This window comes from Typha latifolia, chromosome 13 (assembly GCF_019914945.1).
Source record: "Typha latifolia isolate L0001 chromosome 13, TyphaL0001v2, whole genome shotgun sequence".
Taxonomy (NCBI): domain Eukaryota; kingdom Viridiplantae; phylum Streptophyta; class Magnoliopsida; order Poales; family Typhaceae; genus Typha; species Typha latifolia.
In genome coordinates this window covers 2,983,137-3,007,492 of record NC_133098.1, presented here as the reverse complement: position 1 = coordinate 3,007,492, position 24,356 = coordinate 2,983,137, and the positions used below count along the sequence as shown (strand labels likewise).

Genomic DNA, 24,356 nt, shown 5'->3' with positions numbered 1-24,356 from the left:
TATAAAATTTAAATATATATATATACGAGTATTTAATTATAAAATATATTTAAAGAAATACCTAAATCATAAATAAGCACTACTTATGCATGATCAAAATGTCACATAAATAAGTAGTGATATTCTTTATTGCCTTAACGTAGTTGCAAAATTAACAAATAAATAAATAATAACAACAGTAATAAAATCCATTCCACTGCAACCATGCGACTTATATTATATACTTTGAATAAATAAGATAGTCAATCATGATATGTTATAAAAAGTTCATACTAACTTATATAAACATGTACCATCTCGTTGTTAATACTTATCCATAACCGCCTATATATATATATATATATATATATATATATATATATATATATATATCTCTTGTCGAAGGTGACGCAAGACTATACAAGTTTTCAACTATTCAAGAAGAGACAAATTCTTTCCTAAGCAGATAGAATTTTCCTAAGTTAACATGTGGGCTATAATTAAAGAAATCAAGCAGCATCAGTAGTAGCTAAAATCCAACATGATGAGCTCAAACACCTCCAAATAATCCAACTTAAAAGTGCAAGAATCATAACCTTTCATTCTAAACCATGAAAACAACTGCAGAAAACAAAGCATGAGTGTCTTCTACATGATATTAATCAGCATTATCCATGGAATAAGCACCCCATATCAAAAAAAAAAAATCCTTGTAGCACAATGCTATCAAATCTATGCCATGTCACAGTATCTAATTACATTTGAGTATGCCACATATTGCCCACTGAACTTATTAGCAGCACAATTGTCGATCTTTAATCCATAAGAATTTACGTATAAATTGCCACTACCAAAAGTTTCTAGCAATGAGAGGTCTGGAATCTAATCTGCAGGAAACCTTCAAATGCTTATACTTCTGATTTAGTTGCACTATACTTCAAAAAATCCAAATAACTAATGCATCAGATAAGGAACCAAATATAATTGAATGGTTCTCCAGTAACTTGAGTTCCTTTTCTTTACAAGCACTAGGCAGCTGTTCTCCTCTGTTCTAATGTACAGCAATATTGTAATACATCAAACTGTGAAGATTGAAAATTAAATTACAAGAAAAATCCCCTGAAAGATTCTTTATCAGAATACAAAAGTCAAGGGGAACAAAGTTGCAAATCCTCAAAACCAGAATAGAATTCACCAGTCTAATTCTGTAAGATGCAGTTCTTCAACTTGAAGCACCTTGTCACAACAACTTTTATGGATCATATACATGTCGACCAAATCCTATCTGAGCAGCTTCAGGTCAGCACTTGCCACAATAAGCATCATGTTCCAACCATCAGTAGCTCATAATGAAAACAATCTGAACAGCGTGTTGCTCTCTCTGCCCTTTCTCTGTAGCTCTGCAATACATTTAGATGGTTTAGCATTGGCATAGTTTAAACCTCCTCCTAAAGGAACTACTAGATACATAAATTCAAGTGATGTCCCTAAGATTAGCCCTTTAGAGCAAGGATGGCCATGCTGGTGGTGGCACGGCACCTGGCATAGGGTGTGCTCGTGGCACACCTCGTGCCGAAAAGTGCCAGTCTCTGTGCCAATGTGGAGCTTTTTTATTTTTTATTTTTTGTTTTATTTCCATTGATCATCATCAAATGAAGACTTTGATCTTTTCTATTATTTTACGTTTAATTAGACATTAATTTTAATTATTAAACTATTATCAATTAATATTATGTGTTAAATTATATTATGAAGTATTCAATCATTAATATTAGTTTTAATATGTATTCAATATTATGTGTTGAATAATATTTATATTTAACTATTATTTTATCTTTAATAAATAGATCATTTACAAAAATAATCTAAAAATACAACACTAGAATGTAGGTTTTAATATATACATTTAAAACTAAAAATAAAAATTGATATGCCGAATATCCAAAAACATTTCTAAATACCCTAAATTTTTATTAAAAATATATTAAATACATGTCAATGGTAATTAGGGGTGTGCCGAGGGCGTGCCATGCCAATAGTGGCACGGCCATCGTTGCTTTACAGTGATACAAGAATTTATGTATAAGCAGCTCTGCCTTTAAGTGAACTACAACTTACAAAATTTCAAATGAAAATCAAAGACCCAAAAACTGTGTTAAGATACATATCATTCAGCATGATCTATAGCCAAATATTGTCTATAACCAAAAGGATCATAATTTCTGGAGTTCCCTTTCCATAGGGTCAAGTGATACAAAATTTATGACCGATAAAATGAGCTTCAAAGTCTAAAACATCCAAAACTTTACATAGGGTTTACAACCATAAATCTTGAGATATAAGTTAATAAAACATTAAGCTTTACCAGTTTTTCCTTCCAGATATTTTACATGGTATGGATCATGCCCAACAATTCCAGTATCTCTGATTTCTTTATGAAATATTTAACAACTGAAATTTAGGATTGTACACATTTTAAATGGCGAACAACTTTCTATCTTCATTTCTAGCACAATGCCTTGAAGCCTCTATATATATTACATGAACAGGAGTATAGGAGAAGTTTGTTTACTTCAGATATTAAAAATCATTGTCTCAAGTCCCACTATAACCAAATGAAGACAACATTGTAAGTCAGAATTTATGGGCTATGAGGTATAATTGACAATTTCTTGCTGACATGAACTGGAGATCAGCCTTGTAACAAAAAATGCAGCAAAAAATAGTTTAGGTTAACGCACTGAAAGGCAGCCCCGCACTGGTATTGGACTTGTATACTCTCCACTGTTATTGAATGACATCTGAAGAAGTTGCCTTCCAGATGAATCTCCTCCAAATATACAACAAACAGGAGTAACAGATGAAATCTTGGAGGCAACTAGCTTAACTTTGTTAAATTCGCTGTAATTAGAGTAAATGGATAAGGAAGCAATCAGCTACCATTAAATCCATATAGTATACATATATTCTCATACTCCACATTGTAGCTGACCTGCAGCAAACTTTCAAAAAGTTTTCAATTAGTCAATATAGCTGGAAAAAGAAAGATAGAATGCACAACTGATATAACGGGAGAATAGCAATGGATTCAAAGTCAATGCCTATGTAATACAATGCACTTCAGTGCAGAGATGTCCCCACTTCTACCAAGGTCTTGGGGCAGCTTCTGGTATTTGTGCCTCCTGCATGACAAAGTATGCCAATCATATTATTACTATTACTACACGCCCCAAAACAACATATCAGAAGAGAAAAGAAAAAGAAAAGATAAATTGAGACTTCAAAACAATCATAACATTAGTCAATCAATCACAAACTACTATAAAACATACCTGCAAGAACTGCAGTCTCCATTCTGTGTCAGATCGATAACCAGCTGACTGTTGGACAGTGTGATCCTGTGACATGGAATTTGCATAGGAGCTGAGTATGGATCAAATTGACCAATAGGTGAAGGAATTGGAAATATTGAATATATGTTAATTACCCTGTCGTGGAAAAACTCATAATGTGGAACATTCACTGTTTGGCCCACTTGCAGAAGATTAGGTGCTCTATCACTTCCATTTCCCATATAGTTGTCACTGCTCAGAGTGAAAGTAACCAAACTGCTATTTGTGGCAGCTTCACAAGAGACATCTTTATGCCGTAGTCCACATGAGCCATCATCAGTGAGAAGTTTCGTTATGGCTTCGTCAACTACCTTTACTGCAAATTCATATTTCTCTTCAGACATTAACCCTATTTCAGAAAGCTTAAGGCAGCACCTATAGAAGTTCTCATGACGCTCTAACTGCCCGTCAACCACGATGTCATCAGGAAAGATAGACAAAGCATGCATACGCTTGTAGTCCTTTCTCCAACGTTCAAGAATATATTTTGAAGGAATCTCAACTATATTTTGAGAGCAAATAACAGATAATGCATGTCTACACAGAATACCTCTGTACTCAAATGAGTGACAAATGCATCTCACATCCAGCTCATCTTCATTAAAAGTAACTTCATATACTCTTCGCTCCATGGATTTACTATCTTTTACCCTTACACATTCTTTTACATTAAAGGTGAGTATTGGACCATTAACATTTATCAATGATGAGATACAGTACACTAAGGCCCTTACTTCAGCCTGATAATGTTTAAATACATCAGTTGTGTAGACTTTACCTAGTTGCTCCTCAATGTAAAGTTGTGTTATTAATTGAGGGCTTTTATGTAACAACTCAGTGTTTGCTTGAACTTCCTTTTTGTATTTCTTTTGGACAATTATCTCATACTTCCGAAGGAATTGTTTGACAGTGAACTTGCTATGCATAAACTCAGCAAAGAAGGACTTCATGCTCTCACAGCCTACGGTTATAGACATGCCTGCCCAAAATTTCTCTTTAACAAAAATCGGTGCCCAACAATGCCGATCATCATACAATGACCTGAACCATTCATTACTTTCAAGTCCATATTTGTCTATCATTTTTCTCCATTCTTCTTCAAAGTCCTCAGCTCTTAATGATTCATAAACTACTTTCTTAAATGACGTCTGGATTTCTTCAATCTCTGTTAGTCCTTGCATGTTTCCCCCCATCCTTTTCATTATATGCAATAGACACTGACGGTAATGAGTTTTAGGGAAGACCTTGGCAACTGCCTCTTGAATAGCTTTACATCTATCAGTGATTATGGCACTTGGAGGACGTCCAACTGCAAACATGCAAGATAGCCAAGTCTTAAACATCCAGGTATATGTTTCAGTTGATTCATCAGAAAGCAAGCAACAACCGAGCAAAACAGACTGGCCGTGATGGTTTACTCCAATGAAAGATACAAGGGGCACATCATATTTATCAATCAAACAGGTAGAATCAACTAGAACAACATCACCAAAGTATTGATATGCCATCCTACATCTGCCATCAGCCCAAAATACATTTTTCAAAACACCTTCATCATCCCAATCCATCAAATGAAAGAAGTAAGAATCCTTGGCTTGCATACGAACAAAGAACCTGTGTATAGCCTCACCATCTCCTTTCTCATGTATCAACTTGCACTTTATCTCTTCCCGACCTCGTCTTCCTACCCATGACTCCCTTGGAGGCATCTCAGCCTTGTCATTGTCATAGAGATATCGTTTCCTCTTCCTTTTTGTTCGAAAATCCCTGGCTTTACCAGGAAAAAGTGGATGATTGTGCTCCACTATTAACTGCTTAACATGGAGATATCCATCATCACGGTATCCCAGATGAATTTTCGCCATGCAATTTGTCTTCTTTGTAAGTTCTGATGAATGAGATTCTGTTTTGTACTTCACTATACCATCCCTGTTGCATGAAATCACTATACACCTGCATCGCCCTTCTTTATCATATTTCGAGTATTGGCACTTCACCCCGAATCCAGTGCGAACAGCATATTTGTGATAGAAGCTGAAGGCTTCCTCGGCATTTTTAAACTTCATTCCCACTTTGGGTGTTCCACTGTCTCCCTCCTGAGCAGTCTCCTGATCTCTTGCATTATCTGTCTGCTGCCCATTATCCATAGTAGATTCCTGTTCTTGAGCACTAACGGATGTCCAATTCATTGTTAAGGTTACAATACTATCATCTCTTTCTCCCTTGCATTGTTGAACTAATAGAATGGTCAATGGAAAGGAGACAACTTATCACCTGATTCCAATCCAGGATTACATTCAAAAACAGAACTATATTCAGCACGCTACAGTAGAATCTATGCATAATAAGTGGTTAAAAGAAAGAGGTGGAGCATATATAATATAACGCAAGATCAAAACTTTTTACCGCTATGAAAAGAGGCAACAAAATGAATGTAAACCATTAAATTTCACACCGAAAATTTGCTAAATTCACTACATTTCAGAGGACTTTTGCTCGATCTGAGCAAGGCCTCGAACTCCAAACAACTTAAACATAAACAAGATCGCAAAAACACCGGTTAAAATCTCCTCGACAACACTATCAAAAACACCGTTGTACTCGATAGATCACTGGCGTCCTTCCAAAACCCTAAAATGGCTAAATTCCTTAAAATTAACGAGAAATTTTGGCGGAAAAGGTAAGAGGAACAAAGGAAACCTACTACGACTTCGATTGAAACGGAATAGGGTTCTTCGGCTGCCGCGCCGCCGACGGCACCGGGGAGTGCGACGGATAGGTAGGGTGTGGCGACCGTCCGGTAGAGGAGAAGAGGGTGGACTCGAATCCTGACGGTGAAACGCAGCAGCAGCATATTGGAAAACGTTATGATAAAGCCAGGCTCGAAATCCTTCCTTCCTATTCGTTAGAAGTCCATCAAAAGTAGGTGGTCCCAGTTTTACCCCTATTGATTTAAGATATGCCTGGTCTTATTAGTGTACCACAGGTCTGGCGAATAACACTCCTTTGACCAAAGCGGATCGAGTTACATATAAGTTCCGGATCTTCGGATCCGATAGTATATCAATATATCAAGTTAAATGGTTCCTCAAAAATAGACTATAAAATCTTAGAGCTGACGTGTCAACACGAACACCATATGATTAAAATGACTTTTGATTCTTTGATCTCATGGAATTTTATGTTTGGAGAAGGTTATCGTACGGAGACTTAATTTTTAGTTCTGTTTATAAAAAAAAAAATTTCTACCCAGCTTGCTGCCTCTCCCGAACGAACGGGGAGCCTATAAATCCTCCTCCTCCCTCCATTTCTTTTCTCTTCTATCTCCTTCCCCCAAATCGAATTCTCTATTCTTCTAGGGTTTCCCGATCCCCGACTCTTCGATCGGTTGACAACCACCCCATTCTCCTCAAGCCTTCGATGGCGGGGAGGCTGACGGCGAACGCCATCGCGGCGGTGAACGGCGGCGATCTGAACCTGAAGCCGGTGGTGCAGGTGGTGGAGGTGAGGCAGATCGCCGGCGCGCAGGAGCATTATCGGGCTGTGGTGTCGGACGGCGCTGCGGCGCAACAGGCGCTGCTGGCGACGCAGCTCAACCAGCTCGTTAAGAGCGGGCGGCTTCGCAAGGGATCGGTCGTCCAGCTTCTCGAGTACATCTGTAGCACCGTCCAGAACCGTAGGTTTGTTGCCTTAATGTGTACATAATGTTCTCTTGATCTCTCTTGGAGTAACGAATCTTTGTTTTATGTTTGATTGAGTAGGTTCTCCAGTGATTTTTCTAATGGTGCTTATTGCGAATAGGTGACTAGTAAAGGAAAGAAAGAATTTCGGTAGTTAAAATTTCGTTAGTTAGTTTAATGGTCTTCAAATTTTGGGGTTTGGGACTTGGGCCGGGATTACACAGTAGATCTGCACTACTTTTGTGACTAAGTTTAGGAAAAAAAAAGGAGTTTGCGTTTGGTTATTTTTCATAAGAGAAGTTTACGAAGGAACTGCTTTTCCCATGTATAATTAGGCGTTGGTTTCTGTCTCAAGATAATCTTCTGATACAGGATTATTGTCGTCTTGAACATGGAAGTTATAATTCCGGAGTGTGAGATTATTGGGAATCCCAAAGTGCCTTCAGAAGCCGAACCTGTCTCTCAGAAGAGTTCTACTAATAATCCAGGGTACCTAAGAAATGAGCGAGTTAATGGGGTGTCCGAGTCTGGTCCAGTAACAAGAATCAGTGTTAACTCTATGGTAAATCCTGCTAACAAAGTCCTGGGCTTTCAACCAACAGTCCAAGATCCTTACAAGCCTCCACCAAGCTACAAAGTCCATGGCGCAATCATGAAGAATGACGCACCACCTCGGATAATTCCAATAGCTGCTCTGAATCCGTATCAGGGTCGATGGGCTATCAAAGCTAGAGTAACTGCCAAAGGAGATCTCCGACGGTATAATAATGCTAAAGGAGATGGGAAAGTATTCTCCTTTGATCTCCTTGATTCTGATGGAGGAGAGATACGAGTGACCTGTTTTAATGCAGTTGTTGATCGCTTCTATGAGGTTGTGCAGGTAGGTAAGGTTTATATGATATCAAAGGGGAGCTTGAAGCCTGCCAAGAAGAACTACAACCATCTTAATAATGAATGGGAGATATTTTTGGAGGCAACATCAACTCTTGAACCCTGTCTAGACGAGAACAGCTCTATACCTGCTCAGCAGTTCAATTTTAGACCAATACATGAAATTGAGAATGCAGAGAATAACTCAATTTTGGACATTATTGGAGTTGTTACATCTGTGAACCCTTCAGTCACCATACTAAGAAAAAATGGAACGGAAACTCAAAGAAGAATTCTTAATTTGAAGGATGTATCTGGTCGATGTGTTGAATTGACTCTGTGGGGTGAATTTTGCAACAAGGAAGGACGACAATTGCAAGAAATGCTTGACACTGGAGCATTTCCAGTTTTAGCTGTTAAGGCAGGAAAGGTGAATGATTTCAGCGGCAAGTCTGTCGGGACTATTTCTTCCACCCAAATTTTTATAAATCCTGATCTTCCGGAAGCCCATAAGCTGAGAGAATGGTTTGATAGAGGGGGGAAGGATGTTGCTTCCCAGTCCATATCCAGGGATGTCATGCCTGCACTTTCTCGGAATGAGATCCGTAAGACGGTATCACAGATCAAGGATGAGGGCCTTGGGAGGGGTGATAAGCCTGACTGGATGTCAGTGAAAGCAACTGTGTCATTCATCAAGACAGATAACTTCTGCTACACAGCTTGTCCTCTGATGATCGGTGATAGGCAATGCAGTAAGAAAGTAACAAGATTAGCTAGCGGTAATTGGTGCTGTGATAGGTGCGATAAAGAGTTTGAAGAGTGTGATTATAGGTATCTTCTGCAGGCACAGGTCCAAGATCATACAGGACTTACTTGGGTGACGGCTTTCCAGGAGTCAGGGGAGGAGCTACTTGGTTGCACAGCACAAGAACTCTACAGACTTAAAAATGAAGAGCCTGATGATACTAGGTTTGCAGAGATCATTCGCCATAGCCTATTTGAGCAACATCTGTTCAGGCTGAAAATTAAGGAAGAATTATATGGAGATGAGCAGCGAGTGAAGATTACAGTTGTCAAGGCAGAGAAAGTGAACCCTTCCGGGGAAAGTCGATACCTACTTGACTTGATTTCAGGGATCCCTGTTTGAGTAAGAACCTTGTTCTTATCCTCATCTCGAGGAACGTGACACTAAAAAACCAAACAAAATTTCCAAATTAAGATAGACCAACATCTTGTCCATTAGAATCTGGATTTAAGCTCAAAATTATTTCTTTCAATTTGATTGAATGTTGAGGAGTTTATTGTTAACTTCCACGGTGTGGAAGGTGTGCTTCTATTTGTAATTTCATCCAGCATTTTTGGTCCAATAAATGTCATCATAGATAAATCTCATACTAAACAAATTTGTAACTGTCCTTTTTCAGGAATTCTTCTGCAATAATCTTATGAGATGCATTGCTTTTATAGTTTTATCTGTACTTTGCTGTGTTGGTGTCTCACGCTGTTCAATTTGATGGTAAATGAGTGGTCTCTATCCATAACATCTCCACATATGCTTGGATTCTCCTCTCCTTGCATAGCTGACATTATTCAGGACAAATTAATCCTATTGCTAATTCTTTTTTCTGTATATTAGATCTTTTAACAAAATTCCACTTTTATAGATCTGCTAATTCTTGTACAGAATGGTTCACGATATTTAACTGGTGTTCAGGACAAGTTAGAGTTTTTACCTTCTTCCTATATATTTTATCTCCATATGTTTTTCTCAAATATGTTGCTTGTCCACATATAGAGGCTATCTGAATATATTATATATGCTTCTCTTAGTCATTGAATCTTATGAGGAAGAATTTATCCAAGGATGATATATAAGGTTGTGGCCAAAGAAATTTTTCGCAGGTTAAACATAACCAACATGGATTAGAATAACTTTTACATTACAGTGATAGTTACTGGACAATATTTATTGCAAAATGAACCAAAGAGAAGATCAACAGAGTACACACACACACACACATATATATATATATATATACTTTCAGCTTCTCTTGACAGGATCAAAGTTGGAGACGCCGATGACGGCACCGATGATGGCCCCGACCACAACACCACCGGAGACAATGCTAAGCAGGAAGTTCTTCAGTGAAGGCGAGATTCCCGGCTGGGCTGCCTCTGCAACATCTGGAATTAGAAAGGCTGCTGCCACCACAGCTGCAGTCAGCCCCGCAACCGCCTTCTCGCCCGACGAAGCCTGGATTGCGACGCAGCGGTGTGACCTCACAGATGGAATGGTGGCCCTTGACGATAGCTGCTTCATTGGATTGAAGAATGCATTGGAGCCGACAACAGTCCTCCGGTTAGTGACAACGGAGGGCGAGGACATCACCACTGCGACAGCAGCCTGAGCTGAAGCCATTGAGAAGCAGTTGATGCTGGCTGGCTCACAGTTGTGAAGGCAGTGTGGTTGGTGTATGCGGTGGGTTTTTTAGAATGCATAGTTATTAAGGAATGGAAGCAGAGGGGGGGAGATTTGGTATGTGCTCCCAGGTCAGCATCTGAGTCCTACGTGGCAGCTTCTGGTTTCCTGAATGGAGGATAGGGTTATCTTTGTGATTCTCTGTCTTGTGTGAGAGCCAATGGAGAGAAATCTCTGGAGGAGTTAAGGGAATGTAAGCGAGTGGCCAGGAATCTTCCATGAATGAAACTCGTGGAGTTTGGTGAATCCAGAGGATAACTCTCATTCTATGTCACAATATTGTAAATGCCAAATGCTTCCGTCCAATTATAGTTTATTGGCTTTATAGCATTCTTATAAATGCTACTGATATGTATGCATTATCTTCTCACCTCTGTTAATATTCACCATCTATCTATATATTATATTATACATGTACTTTATAAAAGACTCAATAACACTAGGTATTGTAAATTTGTTGCATATTCGTTTGATGTAAATAATGTTAGCTTGTTGATCTTAATCTTATGGGAACACAAGCTCATTTATTCAAATAGATACGCTTTTCATGTTGTAAATGTTAATGGAACTAATTTATGTTTACTCGTTATAGATAAAATTGAAGGGTTACTGTTTTTTGTCTGAAAATCAAATGAATCAACTAATTTATGGATATACGCTCGAGTATTTGATTAGATGAAATTAATAACTGTGAACTAGTAATTTATATTAAAATACTCATGGATGACAACAAAAATAAATCAAGACTATAAAATAAGTTCGACGTTTCCATGATAAAATGAATCAGCATTTTACTTATAAGATGAAATTCAACGTTTTCTTATTAAATAAAATGTTGAAATATTAAATAAATTTTTTTTTGGAGGAGGTGCTAAAAATTACATAGTTTTATTTTATTCTTTAAGTCTAGTATAGTAAGTAATGTTAATAAGATCAGAAACTTAGCATATAAGTAACACGTTGAACTCGTCAGCCAACAATTCATTTTATAAAACGTTGATCTAGTTCGTCATTTTATTGACGATATTATGACATAAATATTGAGCCGGTAAATATAGACCTATTTTATTATTAAGTTTAGGTGCAGTTTAGTTCCGTAAATAAAGTTTAGACGAGGGTTAGTTTGGTTAAAAACTCCCTTTTTCAATGTAAAAAAACACTTGACAGTTTACTGCTCAGATGCCATTTCAAGAAGCCGCCAGAATCTGCGTCAGGTGCTGGCTCTGGTCGGATTTGAGTGAGTCGCAAACGAGTTCACCACCGCAGTCATTTCATCAGTCATCTGATACTCTCTCAGAGATCGCAACCCGCCTCGCTTTCCTCCTCGATGGCTTCTCACGCCAACGTTCAGAAGGTAATCCCTATCTTCTTCTCTTCAATTCCCTGAACTAATGGAAAGTAGCATTTGGATTGCCTCCGATCCAGTTCAAGATCGCGCTGTGCCAGTTGATGGTGACCTCGGACAAGGAGAGGAACATCAACCACGCGCGCGTCCGGATCGAGGACGCTGCCGCAAAGGGCGCAAAGCTCGTTGTGTTACCCGTAAGATTGAGATTCACAATTCTTCTGTTGTTAAACTTCTGTAGAAATGGTAGCGCCTTCGATTTCGAGTATGTTCAATCATAAGACATCAAGAATGGCCACGAATGATAAATACATATGCTTCCGGTTGACATGTTTTGAATCAAAGATGTGAATCTTAGTCCTCTTTGAAGCTCCCGCTGGAGAGTCTTCTGTTCTAGTGTAGTGGTAATACATCTCCATCTTGGACCTACTTGTTTAATTAGGTGGTGCTACTTCTGGTTTGCTATAAAGTTGTTTCCTGTTATACCTTTTGAATGAAAAGGATGATATTTTCTTATGCTCGTACTAATTTTTAGTATTAGTCTAATAGAAATCATGATCGCTAAGGCAGAACCTAACAGAGTATTTGATAGATTCCACTAGAGAGAAACCTAAAATCAGAGATCTTACTTTAGATATATAAAATTTGACTAATGTTTATGTAAGGGGTATCATAAATGCTCAAAGAGAGAGAGAAAAGAACAAGTGGCCAAGCATAGGGAAGATCATGCCTGTAAAAAAAATGTTGGCCTTCTTTAATTGTGTGTTCTTGATGATTTAATAAGGGAATTATGGTGCAAATTATTTCCCTTTCAAGGTCTGTGTAGAATGTAATGGATTCGTAGAATAATCTGATTCTTTATTTGTTGCTCTTTCTTAATTGCAACTTACTTCTGTTTGGTATTGTGTTTACACATTCCAAGTTTTCTTGATCCTCTTGTTGGCTTATTGCAACTTGACAATGTTGATCTCATTTCTGCTGCTTTGTTTATAGTTCTTGGCAACTAATGGTACTTCCATTCCTACATTCACCATTTACATATGGCCAATGTCACTGTACAACCTAAATTCACAAAGAAAGGCTCCAGTGCTAATTTGAAAGCTATAGCCCCCCTCTTACCCATTGACATAAACAACATAAAGAGGGTCGTGCCCCTCGTATCCATTTTTTTCATGGATTGGGTCATGAAAAAGGCCTCTTTAGTAATGATAATAAGGTTGCATACATCTTATCCTCCTGCAGCCCTGGAGTTGGAGGGAGCATCATTCACTTGGACAACCCACCTTTTTACAATAATATGAAGAGTTTGAAATGGGTCATTTATTTGCTACTTTTTATGGTAGGAAATATGGAATTGTCCTTTGTCACTTGAGAACTTGTCAAAGTATGCTGAAAATATAGATGCTGAAGAAGCACCATCAATTTCGATGCTATCTGAGGTTGCTGCTCAACAAAATATTACAATAATTGGTGGATCAATACCAGAGAAGACCAATGGTCGGTTGTTCAACACTTGTTGTGTGCTTGGACCAGATGGAAAAATAAAGGCTAAGCATAGGAAGGTAAGGAGTTAATATTGCTTTCTCTTCGAATCCATATGATCATAAATAGACATAATCCATCTTTTGACAAACTTTTTATGATTTCAGTTGCATCTTTTTGATGTTGACATCATAGGAGATATTACTTTTAGAGAATCTGATATCCTCATGGCTGGAGGTGAACCTACAGTTGTTGACACAGGTACACATTGAAACTATCTGCATGTATGTCGTCTGGTTTAGCTTAGACAACTTCTGGTTGACTTTGCACCAAGTCATGACTGATCTAATGCTTCCAATACTGTGGTCATGACCAAGCCAATTGATTAACATATAGAACCTGACCATGTACTAGGCATACATGTCTACATGCATAGGTGGAGGCGCACCATCAGACTCATTTCATTTTGGTTTAGTTAGTAATGTGTCATTGGATCTTAGTTAGACTTTGGTTAGTCATTTTATATATATTTTCTATTTTTTTATATTTTCAGAGTATTTTAAGGCTAATTTCCACTCCATTATTCATTGGGTTTGTTTAGCTTGGTTTGGTCTAGTTGGGTCGTGGTTCACTTAGGGTTCACTACTTCACTAGGCTCAACAAAGGCGTTGTCATCTTGTACTTATCGGGTATAGGGCTGTCAAGCTTGACGAGCGGCTCGGGCTTAGCTCGAGCTCGGCTCAGCTGAAGCTCGAGTCCGGCTCGGCTCAATCAAAACTGAGCCGAGCCCGAGCCATTGAAACCGGTTCGATATATAGGCTCGATATATCAAACCCTAAATCTTAAAAATTCACAAATCTCAACAAATCCCAATAGCCTCCATCGCTCAGATCTCAAATTCTCAAAGCCACCAAAATAATCCTTCTTCTTCCCCACCGTCGGCCCTCCTCCTTCCCCACATCGACCCGTCTCCTCCTTCCTCATGGCCGACCCTCCTCTTTCCCCATGGTCGACCCTCCTCCTCCTCCTTCCCCACGGTCAACCCTCCTCCTCCTTCCCCACCTTCGACCCCCCTCCTCCTCCACCATCCGGTGTCCCGATCTCTGGCGTCACGAGGTCGAGGAAGCTGAGGTCTCGGAGAGCGAAACGGGCGGACGGTGGCGGGATGGGAATCTCCTAATGGCGGAGACGAGTGCGAAACTCCTCGTGCTCGAACGGCCTTCTCGGTTCGAACCCCCGCAACTCCCACGTCCATCGGTTCTTCTGCTCTATCATTGCCGGCCGTGGGTTGGGTAGTAACTTGAGTGGTGAGAAGCGAGAGAGAGGAGAAACGAGGGCTTGATAATCGGCTCGGGCTCGGTCTGGCCCAGCTCAAGCTCGGCTCGAGTTAAGCTGAGCCGAGCCTGAGCAGAATTAGAAGGCTCGAAAGTCATTTCAAGCCAAGCCTGAGCTATAGCCGGCTCGCTCAGGCTCGACTCGTTTACACCCCTAATCGGATATCACTAAATCTATATCATTTTCCCTTCAAACCTCCAACCATAATATCCTAAAAGATTTTGATTCTCATTTATCAATAGTATAATCATCTCTCTAAGTCTGATAAATAGTGTGCATGATTGTTTAGGATCTAAGATTGGGACCCCAAAAGCTTGGCTTAGCCAGTCAAAACCTACTCCGGGTGAGCTAACCCGTTCCCAAGGTATGAAGGGGCCTAGTCCTCATAGGGCACGACAAGAGAGAAGGGCTAGGGGAGAAGAAGACGCAGCCGACCGAGGAGGGGAGTAGGCTGGCTGGTGATCGTCAATTGTTTGCCGAACGGCCAGATAGAAGGGCAATATTTATGTAGCCTTATTAAAGAGGAGTTAATTTAAAATTGATGCCCTCTAATTTTGTTAAAATAATGACTGCATCTTCTGTTGAGGAAGATTCATATTTGTTTAATTACCACTTTATTGGAAAAAGAAAGAGCTGAATAAGCTTAGAATCTGACTATTTTAGTATGAATCTTGTATGTTCTTAACTTTCTAATAGGGCACTTTTACTCACTAGACTGATGCAATGGACTAATTGACAGATGTTGGCCGTATCGGAATAGGTATTTGTCATGATATTCGCTTTCCGGAACTAGCTATGCTTTACAGATTAAGAGGTATGACTCTCATTAAGCTAATATCAGAAATTTTTAGCTTTCATAAAAACCAATTTCACACTTTGCCTTTTGGATCACAAATGTCCAGTCCGTTCCTCTAATAGAATTTAGTAATTTACTGTTATGTGCTTTTTGAGTACAGTTTTTTTAATTTTCCTTTTAAGGAGATTTTTTTGAAAAGATCTCTTCTGTTCTCTCTTCTTTAATAAATTCATTGGATCTTTCTGGTCGGAAAAACCAGATGTGGGTCTGATATGCTATCCTGGAGCATTCAACCTGAGTACTGGACAACTTCTATGGGAAATGATGCAGAGATCGAGGTTCTTAAATTTTTTAACTCCCTTCCATTTGTTCATGGGGTTCTTCCAATATGTTCCTTTATTTGACATCTTAGTTTTCGGTATTGTGTTGATATGTGTTTATATTGTGCATATTGGATGCTTAGCCTTTTACTTTTTCCCTTTTTATTCCAAACAGAAAAGACATTACTCGTGAATATTATGGAATTCATTAACTTATCTTTTTTATAATCCCTTCTGCAGGGCTGCTGATAATCAGGTAATCTCCAGTTCTCTACCAACTGATTCCCTTAACAGTTCCTCTTTCTGGTTCATGTATGCTTCTTTTCTATTCATGCATTATATTGAATTCAGCTGTTTGTTGCAACCTGCTCACCTGCAAGAGAGCCTAATACCATGTCGGACTACATTATCTGGGGTCATTCTACTCTTGTCGGGCCAGTAAGTGCATAATGGAAGTAAATAAATGTGTTTGCAAATTTGCATCTCCAATTTTTGGTACAGACTGACATTAGAGCTAAAGAAAGTTTGCTGTGTTTGTAGTTTGGTGACATTATTGCAACAACAGGGCATCAAATGGCAACCGTCCTTGGCGAGATTGACTATTCCATAATCCAGACCCGAAGGTACTCTTTTTAACTCTCATCCAACTTATAGCCTTTATTTTTCTTACTCAAATATAAGATATACAGGGAGAACCTTCCCTTGGAGATACAAAGGCGAGCAGATATATATGAATTGGTCGATGTCCAAGAAAAACTTGCTGGATAATGGCATTAAATGAATAATAGGATATCTTTGTCTGGTATATTCTGCTGGCTAGACAAGGTCAAACTTTCAAACTTGTATTCTAGATTATTTCCTTTTCTTCTGATCAGAGGAAAAGATTGTGTGAAGCGTCCAGGAATTTGAACACTGATGGATACCAATGTATCATGTCTCTTTAAGAGAATTTCTAAAGGCAACTGACAGGTTCTTTGATATTGGATTCTTTAATCTAGAAAGAACACACTGATACAGAAGATATACGCTTATATAGAATTGCATCTTCGTGAAAAGTATGAAAAAAATCATCATATCGTTCAAGGATCAAAGAAAAGAATGTCTTCCTTACAATGATTGCTTCCCAGAGCCCCTATCAAGTGAGGTCAGTTATATGAATCTTTTTTCAAAGTCAATGTCTTACACAATGTCCATCTCTTAATTGCCTGCATATCTCTTCTTATCTCTTACTCTTTCTTGCCAAAGTCTTTTTCGTTTTGCTCTCTTTTTCCGATAGCAGTTCCTATTGAATAGGTCAACTCCTTGACACCAGTATATATGGTTTCTATTTGATAGGTCCAAACCATTTTAATGGATATCGGGTTGGGCTCTGTTCGTTAACGGAGCCATTTGGCTTGATCACCTTTGGTTAGGGGTGGCAAAATTTGACCCGACCCGATAACCCGACACGATAACCCGGCATTTAATCGGGTTTGGGTTTGGTATAATCGGGTTCGGGTCATAAACGGGTCAACCCGCCTAACCCGTTTAATAAACGGGTCGTGTTCGGGTTTATACAACTGACCCGTTTTGACCCGTTTGACCCGTTTAATTATACGGGTCGGGTCTAATTGGGACGGGTTAACCCGCCAACCCGTTTATATATATATATATATATATATATATATATATATAACCTAACCCTCTCTCTCAAATATATATATATACATATATATATATATATATATACCTAACAGAGCTAACCCTCCCCACTCTCCCTCCAGTCGCCTCTGCTTTCCAAATTTTTGCCCACATCTCTAATCTCTCTCTCCGGCGGCGATCGTCACGCCACCGCGTCTCCGCTGCCGCCTCCGCATCTCCGCCTCGCCTCTGCCGTCTCCACTCCGCGTCTCTCGTATCTCCGCGTCTCCGCTTTGCCATCCGCACTCCCCGTCTCCCGCATCTCCGCTGCTAGTCTCTCTCTCTGTCTCCGCCTACCGCCCACCACCGAGTCTCTCCCTGTCTTCGCTTTTCACGGTCTTTGCAGTCTCACGCCACCCCCGCTCTCTTTCTCCGCTTGCCGCGTCTCCTCTCCTCCTCTCTCCTGTCTTCGCTTTTGCGGTCTTTGCGATCTCACCGCCGCCGTCTTTGCAATCTCCTTTGCCGCCCCCGCTCTTTCTTCGCTTGCCGCAACCGTCTGCCGCGGTGCCTCGTCCTTGTATTTGCTTGCCACGGTGCCTCCATCCCCTTCCCCGTCTCCTTTGCCCTCCTCTCCTCTCTTTCTTTGTGTTCACTCTCCTCCAACCGCCTCTCTCAGTCCCTAGCCGCAAGCCACCTCGTCTTCCTTGGCGGATCCAGGAGCTCACGCCATGGGAGCCGGCTCTAGAGCCTTGCCTCCACCATTGGCGCTTTGTCAACACCAACGTTGAAGCTTGAGACAATTTGAATTTATTTTTACTAAATTTTCCTACAATATTGTAAATTATCTTTGGATTTGTGTAAATTTGTGATAGTTTATCTCTGCGGGTGATGTATTACGCCGATTAACTCTAAACGGGTTAAATGGATGTAAATTTAAATGGGTTGTATTTACGGGTTAAACGGATGGTTAAATGAGTTGAATAAAAAATATAATATATTATTAAACGGGTTAAACGGGTTATATAAAAATATAATTTATTTATTAAATGGGTTATACGGGTCGTGTCGTGTTACCCGTTTAATAAACGGGTCGTGTTCGTGTTTAGAAAAATTGACCCGTTTATTAAACGGGTCGTGTTCGTGTTAGTACTATCTTAACCCGACCCGAATCTGACCCGACCCGAACCCGGCTAACCCGACCCGATTGCCACCCCTACCTTTGGTTGCGAAGGTTCCGATCCATAAAGGGAATTAATGGATATCGGGTTCATGGATCGATCCGAACCACGTGCAAATAGTGCATGCTCTCACCTTGTTGTCAATGGTCAATGGTAGTTTTTCTACTCTTGTTGAGGGCAACAGGATTCACAGCAAAGCAACGCCATGCACATCCATGTTCCTCTCTCGTCCACCCGTCTTCTAACTCTCTTACCCTCTTCCTCCCTTCTCTCTTCCCCTCTCGGCCGTGGAGGAGGCAGTGGTGGTTGTTCTTGTCGTGACCAGAGGTTGCTGCTATGGAAGAAGAATTTCCGTTCATGGACTCAGGCCCGCAAGCTCCCCCCGGCGCCTTCATGGGAGCTCTCGTGGGCGACGAAGTTTCTAATGACCGGTTTGAACTTACCTGTTCGATGCTGTCCGAGACCTGGATGCTCTCCAATGGTCTGTGGCATAGAATGGACAGGCAAAATTTCCTCTGGTTCTACGTCTCTCGCCTCTTGGTCCAACTCGTCCTCATCGTCTTTGTTTGCCGCCTTCTCCACCTCCTTCTCCGGCCCCTCAGGCAGCCGCGAATCATCTGCGACATCATTGTAAGCCACCTTCTTATGTCCGAGGTTTTTCTAACCTCTATGGAATATAAACATATATGAATTTCATCAATATATATTAAAATTTATTTCTCTAGTTATTATAGAACATAAAACTATAGAGATCTTTCTCAAAGTGCAGGCAGGTCTTCTTTTGGGACCGGCGGTGAAAATTGACACTGAGGAACTCTTCGATTTCTTCAGTGGTATTAAATCGGAGCACGGCCGGTCAGTGCACGTCACGTTGGCCGCGACGGGCCTCATATTCAACCTCTTCGTCGCTGCCGTCAAGATGGACCCCACCATGATCTGGCGGTCGGGGAAAAAGCCGGTCCCCATCGGCATCGTCAGCCTCTTCTTCCCGCTCGCCATGGTCATCCTCAGCTCCTACGCCGTCATGGACCAGCTCATCTCCATCCTCAAGTACAAGGGTCAGTTCTTCATCTTCATGGCGGCGTCGGTGTGCACCACCGCCTTCCCCGTCCTCGCCGATATCCTCGCGGAGCTCCGCCTCCTCAACACCGAACTCGGCCGCCTCGCCCTCTCGTCGGCCATGATCCAAGGCGTCATCGGGTGGTTCTTCGCCCTTGTCTTCACCGCCGTCAACCAGAGCCAGAACGGGTGGCTGAAGGGGATCCTCGCCCTGATCTGCTACGGCGTGATGCTCCTCTTCGTCGCCTTCGTGTTCCGGCCGTACGTGCGGTGGATCGTACGGACCACGCCGGCCGACGGGCGCGTGTCGGAGCTCCACGTGTTCGTGATCATTATGATGGTGCTCGGGATGGCGATTGCCACCGACGCCATGGGGGCGACGATCATCGACGGGCCGATGATCCTAGGGTTGGCAATACCCGACGGGCCGCCCCTCGGGGCCGCGCTGGTGGAGCGGCTCGACTTGCTCGCGACCGAGGTGCTGCTGCCGCTGCTGTTCCTCTACGGGGGATTCATCGCGGATGTCCCAGCCGCCGCCAGCCAGGGGACCCTGTGGATGTGGCTGCAGTTCATCATGCTCGTGGCCTATGTGAGCAAGGTGGTCGGGGCGATGGTGCCGGCCGTCTTCTGCAACATCCCGGTGCAAAAAGCTTTCATGCTAGGGCTCATGATGAACTTCAGAGGCCTGATGGAGATGATCATCTTCCTCGCATTCCGAAACGGCATGGTACGTATTACTCCTATACATAATTTGTAACTTATATATATATATATATATATGCATCGCATTGCACTAGAACAACGTACAACGTACTGTTAATTTCTTAGCTATCGATCGCATGCAACCTAGACTGCAAGGAATTTCTCAATTAGGAGCCGTATTTGGCATCCCATTATTTACAGCCAAATATAGATTTTGTTGTACCAGCCTATGAAGATATTTTGTATAACATGGAGGATGCTAGTTAGGTAGTTAGTGGATAAGCGATATGTTGTTGTTCATTACTCTTTTAAAATGAACATCTTCTATGTGGTGAACAGATACAATAGTGCTCATGTTTGAGGAAAATCCTACAACTTATAGAATCAGCCAACCCAAGTATGATTGTAAACTTACTAGGGTTAATTACTTATTTACTCTCTAGAATATGTCTTACCTGTTTATATTAGATTATATATTCTCATGAAAAATAAAAGCTTACAATTTGCCTACTGAATTATTACATTTTAGATGGCTAGTATAAATGTTAAATTATGTAGTGCTACTTCTTAGGTCTAATATGATACTAAATTATAGTTCAATAGGTGAAAATGTATTTTAACCATTTGAGCCAAAGCAATGCAAGTTTTTCCCATTTGCTCTCTTGCTTTCTTTCTTATGCCATGCTTGGCCCCAACAGCTACTTAACAGGGAGACATACACCATGCTCATCATCTCCACGGTTGGCGTGACGGCCGTCTGCGCCCCCGTCGTCGCCCACTTCTACAAGCCCCTCAGCGGCTCCAACTATCCGATGGCCCGCCGCACCGTCCAGCACCGGAAATCCCAGGCCGAGCTCCGCGTCCTCGCCTGCTTCTCCGATGAGGCCCCCCTCCCCGCCATCCTTGACCTTCTCGAGTGCTGCTCCTCCGTCCATTCTCGCAGCTCGCTCTGCGTCTACCCCCTCCACCTCGTCGAGCTCCACGGCCGCGCCGCCTCCACCCTCATCTCCCACCGCGACAGTAAGGGCTTGATCGACACATCCCAGATGGACCGCATCCACAACAACTTCATCGCCTTCGAGGAGGGGAAGAAAGGCGCCGCCACCGTCATACCATTCACCTCCATCGCGCCTCGTAAATCCATGCACCATGATATTTGCTCCTTGGCCCTCGACAAGGACGCCACCTTCATCGTCATCCCCTACCCTCGCAGGGACGATGCCACCAATGTCGACGCCGACGTAGGAATCCGTGCCGTCGTACCGTTAGTCCTCTCTCAGGTGAGGCCTACAAATCTTCTTCTCAGCTCATGTATGATTTGATATTAAAATTGTCAAAGCTCTGAGATATGTTGAATGTTACTTAAAATTTTATTAATTAAAAAAAATGAGGAAAATGTAGAATGTTATTTAAATATTAATTACTTTGCAACTAGGCAGACTGGTAGCTCTAGTTACTAGCACATTTCTAGGGTTAGAACTTAAAACTTCTCATGTATGATCTGATTCGCTCTTTTTAAGTGGTCTTATAGGCTCCGTGCTCGGTCGGAATCCTCATCCACAACAGTTCGGCACCGCCGGTGACGTCGACGCCGGACCAGTGGCAGTACCTCATCGCCGTCTTCTTTTGGGGAGGGCCGGACGACCGCGAGGCCCTGTCGATCGCGTCCCGCATGGCGCAGCACCCTGGCGTCGGCGTGACCGTCGTGCGGTTCACGTCTATGGTCAACCAGTCGCGGGACGACGAGGTGGTCGGGCGGCTCAGGGCCCAGAACGCCGGCAACAACCGCGTCGTGATCAACGAGGTGATGGCGAACAACGTGGAGGAGACGGTATCGGTGATCCGAGAGGTCGGCAACGAGTACGACCTCGTAGTGGTGGGGCGACAGCAGGGGCCAACAGAGCTGCTGTACGATGGCCTGGCCGAGTGGAACGAGTCGCCGGAGCTCGGGTTGGTGGGAGACCTGCTCGCATCCCAGGACTTCCATTCATCGTTTGCGATCCTTGTGGTGCAGCAGCATGCATCCTGAAAACTAAATGGTAATTAATTAGGCCATGCAAAAATGTTCAGAAGAAATATTGCTTATCAGGATACAGTAAAAGAAGCCTATTAGGCTTGGTTTATGCTTATCCTATATGCAGATATTCCATTTATCATTTTGGAACTGGAGTCCTGGTTTTCTGTGTCAGATTACTTGAATGGAATTTGGAATCATCTTTATTATGTTGTCTTATTGTATATTTTAATATTAACAACATATCAGTATGTTTTTCCTACTTTATTCTTAAAATATATATTATAAATTATTACATAGTCTTCTACATATTACATAAATTGTGGTATCAAACAACGAAATTTAGAGAAAAAAAGAACAACAAACAAACAACAATTGACCACCCACAAATTTAGAGCTATATAAAGAAAAGAAACCAATCGCAGCCCTTAAGCTGCAACAGTATGTGACTATATCCTCTATTAAAATCCACTAATTTTCGTATATCTCTCTTAACTCACGGTTTACAACGTGGGTCATCTTAGCCATACAGACATAATTATAAAGTAAGTCATAAAGAACTCATCGCAGTAGTGCATCTCGGAGAATCAAACCTGCACGTCTTTCTCCATTTTTATTTATCATTATTTTCTTCTTCTTCTTCAATCTTGACATCGCCATAGGCCGTAGGCCTTCTTCCTTCTTATCTGGTCCTCCATTTCTTTCTCGCCTGCCTCGTTGGGTCATTTCGTCGAGCGATGGATAGGCGCTGGGATCGTCGCCCTCCTCCTCTTCCCCCTCCACTAGTCCGCCAGTGCCCCTCCTTCTCCGCCTCCCTCCTCGATGCCATCTACCGCTCCCTCGACGCCGACGCCGGGATGACCGACCGCGACGGCGGAGCAGCTGACCCTCCTCTCTCCCTCTCCCTTTCCCTCCCCTCCCCCTCCTACACTCCCCGCAAGAGCCACGCGGTGACCACACCCCGAGCCATCTCGACCTCCTCCGACGCCTCCAGCTTCGGTTTCTCCTCCTCCGACGGCGGTGATCCATCGCGCAACCGGCTCAACAGGATCCGGGTCAGGATCCGACCCGATCAGCATCCTCCCACGCCCGTCTCCACGCCACTGCCTGATGAAACCACCAAGAAGAAGAAGAAGGAGAAGGAGACGAAGAAGAAGACGAAGACCCGATCGATCCGCACCCGACTCTACGACCTTAAAAAGGGGCCCGCTCCCTCCTCGTCGTCCACTTCAGCGCCGCTTGCCTGCCTCCTCAAGGCTATCTTCTCCTCGGCCGGCCATCTGAAGAGGGGAAAGGCCACGACCTCGCCCGCACCGGAGCCGGCGTGCTCGTCCGCGAGGTCGTGCCTCTCATCCAAGCAGAAGCCGCCGACGCCGGCGGCAGCGAAGAGGTCCGTTAGGTTCTCCCCGGTGAACATATTGGTGGGGGAGGACTCGCGGCCGTGCGGGCAGAGGTGCCTCGACGGCGCTGATACCGATCCACCGCCGTCGGCGGCGGAAAAGGAGGTGGCGTTGAGCAGCGATTCGAGCTCAGATCTATTCGAGTTGGAGAATCTAACGGCGATCGGATGGGATGAGCTGCCTGCGCTAAAAAAACCAAACTTAATTGCCTAGAAAATCGTAAAGTTGACGGCAGAAAAAAAAAAAAAAAGAGAGACAATTTTTAGCACTTTGGTGTAGATTTTTTTTTTTTTTGGTAATTAAAAACTTTTCACTGTTTGGTACTATAGCTATTTTATTTAAAATAATATAATTTTTGGGTTTTATAGTTTATATCACAGGAACACTCTATTCTACAATCAACCTGGAAGTATTTTGCCCACTTTAAAATATAATTTATTCTAACAAAATTGAAGGCTCTAAAGATAAATAATAAAAATTATAGCGCGCCTAACCCTAAAATTATAAAAATAAATATGTGAAATTTTGTTTTCTATTTAAAATGGTTAGTTCATATTCAAATTTTCTTAATTAATTTAAATAAAATTATTTGGTTGAAGGAATAGACGTGGCGAGAGGAACTAATAAATTATTCCATCATCAATTAATAGGTTAATTGATCAGGATGCCCTTTACTTTCTCCTAAATAAACAACTCTAAATGAAT

The 24,356-nt window shown here is 41.8% G+C and overlaps 6 protein-coding genes across 10 annotated transcripts; 4 read left to right on the top strand and 2 right to left on the bottom strand.

Annotated features, from left to right (window-relative positions):
- Nucleotides 1-941: 941 nt before the first annotated feature.
- LOC140800261 (protein FAR1-RELATED SEQUENCE 6-like) lies at nt 942-6,249 on the bottom strand. 3 transcript variants are annotated; one of them, XR_012111168.1, is made up of 6 exons: nt 6,076-6,249; nt 3,467-5,645; nt 3,312-3,377; nt 3,081-3,161; nt 2,721-2,971; nt 942-1,379 (listed from the first exon to the last, which is right to left on the bottom strand). XR_012111168.1 is itself a non-coding variant. In XM_073154943.1 (5 exons), exons 2-4 carry the CDS (start codon nt 5,558-5,560, stop codon nt 3,123-3,125), a joined length of 2,199 nt encoding a protein of 732 aa, XP_073011044.1. In that variant the 5' UTR covers nt 5,561-5,645; nt 6,076-6,249; the 3' UTR covers nt 2,453-2,971; nt 3,081-3,122. The 3 variants fall into 3 exon arrangements, 2 of the variants coding, with proteins under 2 accessions (XP_073011044.1, XP_073011045.1); XM_073154943.1 differs by lacking the exon at nt 942-1,379 and having other exon boundaries at nt 2,453-2,971; XM_073154944.1 differs by lacking the exon at nt 942-1,379 and having other exon boundaries at nt 2,848-2,981.
- A 335-nt stretch (nt 6,250-6,584) lies between these two features.
- Nucleotides 6,585-9,399, top strand: LOC140799904 (replication protein A 70 kDa DNA-binding subunit A). 2 transcript variants are annotated; one of them, XM_073154436.1, is made up of 2 exons: nt 6,585-7,051; nt 7,424-9,399. In XM_073154436.1, exons 1-2 carry the CDS (start codon nt 6,792-6,794, stop codon nt 9,066-9,068), a joined length of 1,905 nt encoding a protein of 634 aa, XP_073010537.1. In that variant the 5' UTR covers nt 6,585-6,791; the 3' UTR covers nt 9,069-9,399. The 2 variants fall into 2 exon arrangements, with proteins under 2 accessions (XP_073010537.1, XP_073010538.1); XM_073154437.1 differs by having other exon boundaries at nt 6,918-7,047.
- Nucleotides 9,400-9,962: 563 nt separating this feature from the next.
- On the bottom strand, nt 9,963-10,340 carry LOC140800146 (uncharacterized). Its single transcript, XM_073154811.1, has one exon. The coding sequence runs from the start codon at nt 10,338-10,340 to the stop codon at nt 9,963-9,965; it is 378 nt and encodes a 125-aa protein (XP_073010912.1).
- A 1,237-nt stretch (nt 10,341-11,577) lies between these two features.
- On the top strand, nt 11,578-16,656 carry LOC140799905 (omega-amidase, chloroplastic-like). The gene is made up of 10 exons (XM_073154438.1): nt 11,578-11,754; nt 11,826-11,942; nt 13,089-13,307; nt 13,395-13,488; nt 15,302-15,376; nt 15,618-15,696; nt 15,919-15,934; nt 16,030-16,116; nt 16,219-16,301; nt 16,368-16,656. The coding sequence occupies exons 1-10, from the start codon at nt 11,728-11,730 to the stop codon at nt 16,444-16,446; spliced, it is 876 nt and encodes a 291-aa protein (XP_073010539.1). The 5' UTR covers nt 11,578-11,727; the 3' UTR covers nt 16,447-16,656.
- A 10-nt stretch (nt 16,657-16,666) lies between these two features.
- Nucleotides 16,667-22,457, top strand: LOC140799902 (cation/H(+) antiporter 15-like). 2 transcript variants are annotated; one of them, XM_073154435.1, is made up of 4 exons: nt 16,667-16,822; nt 19,308-20,262; nt 20,936-21,517; nt 21,769-22,457. In XM_073154435.1, exons 1-4 carry the CDS (start codon nt 16,791-16,793, stop codon nt 22,264-22,266), a joined length of 2,067 nt encoding a protein of 688 aa, XP_073010536.1. In that variant the 5' UTR covers nt 16,667-16,790; the 3' UTR covers nt 22,267-22,457. The 2 variants fall into 2 exon arrangements, with proteins under 2 accessions (XP_073010536.1, XP_073010535.1); XM_073154434.1 differs by lacking the exon at nt 16,667-16,822 and adding an exon at nt 18,688-19,106 and having other exon boundaries at nt 19,246-20,262.
- A 531-nt stretch (nt 22,458-22,988) lies between these two features.
- On the top strand, nt 22,989-23,864 carry LOC140800145 (protein BIG GRAIN 1-like). The gene has a single exon (XM_073154810.1). It carries the CDS (start codon nt 22,989-22,991, stop codon nt 23,862-23,864), a length of 876 nt encoding a protein of 291 aa, XP_073010911.1.
- Nucleotides 23,865-24,356: the final 492 nt, after the last annotated feature.

What these genes read in the sequence shown, in the direction of transcription:
- LOC140800261 (XM_073154943.1), bottom strand. Translation starts at nt 5,560, where the DNA reads ATGAATTGGACATCCGTTAGTGCTCAAGAACAGGAATCTACTATGGAT. An exon ending in ATGAGTTTTTCCACGACAGG is followed by an intron (nt 3,378 to 3,466) that starts GTAATTAACATA and finishes TCCATGTCACAG; the next exon opens with GATCACACTGTCCAACAGTC. An exon ending in GGAGACTGCAGTTCTTGCAG is followed by an intron (nt 3,162 to 3,311) that starts GTATGTTTTATA and finishes TTTGTCATGCAG; the next exon opens with GAGGCACAAATACCAGAAGC.
- LOC140799904 (XM_073154436.1), top strand. Translation starts at nt 6,792, where the DNA reads ATGGCGGGGAGGCTGACGGCGAACGCCATCGCGGCGGTGAACGGCGGC. An exon ending in AGCACCGTCCAGAACCGTAG is followed by an intron (nt 7,052 to 7,423) that starts GTTTGTTGCCTT and finishes CTTCTGATACAG; the next exon opens with GATTATTGTCGTCTTGAACA.
- LOC140800146 (XM_073154811.1), bottom strand. Translation starts at nt 10,340, where the DNA reads ATGGCTTCAGCTCAGGCTGCTGTCGCAGTGGTGATGTCCTCGCCCTCC.
- LOC140799905 (XM_073154438.1), top strand. Translation starts at nt 11,728, where the DNA reads ATGGCTTCTCACGCCAACGTTCAGAAG. An exon ending in TATGCTTTACAGATTAAGAG is followed by an intron (nt 15,377 to 15,617) that starts GTATGACTCTCA and finishes CGGAAAAACCAG; the next exon opens with ATGTGGGTCTGATATGCTAT. An exon ending in ATTCTACTCTTGTCGGGCCA is followed by an intron (nt 16,117 to 16,218) that starts GTAAGTGCATAA and finishes CTGTGTTTGTAG; the next exon opens with TTTGGTGACATTATTGCAAC.
- LOC140799902 (XM_073154434.1), top strand. Translation starts at nt 18,813, where the DNA reads ATGGAAGAAGAATTTCCGTTCATGGACTCAGGCCCGCAAGCTCCCCCC. An exon ending in TCGCATTCCGAAACGGCATG is followed by an intron (nt 20,263 to 20,935) that starts GTACGTATTACT and finishes TGGCCCCAACAG; the next exon opens with CTACTTAACAGGGAGACATA. An exon ending in TACCGTTAGTCCTCTCTCAG is followed by an intron (nt 21,518 to 21,768) that starts GTGAGGCCTACA and finishes GTGGTCTTATAG; the next exon opens with GCTCCGTGCTCGGTCGGAAT.
- LOC140800145 (XM_073154810.1), top strand. Translation starts at nt 22,989, where the DNA reads ATGGATAGGCGCTGGGATCGTCGCCCTCCTCCTCTTCCCCCTCCACTA.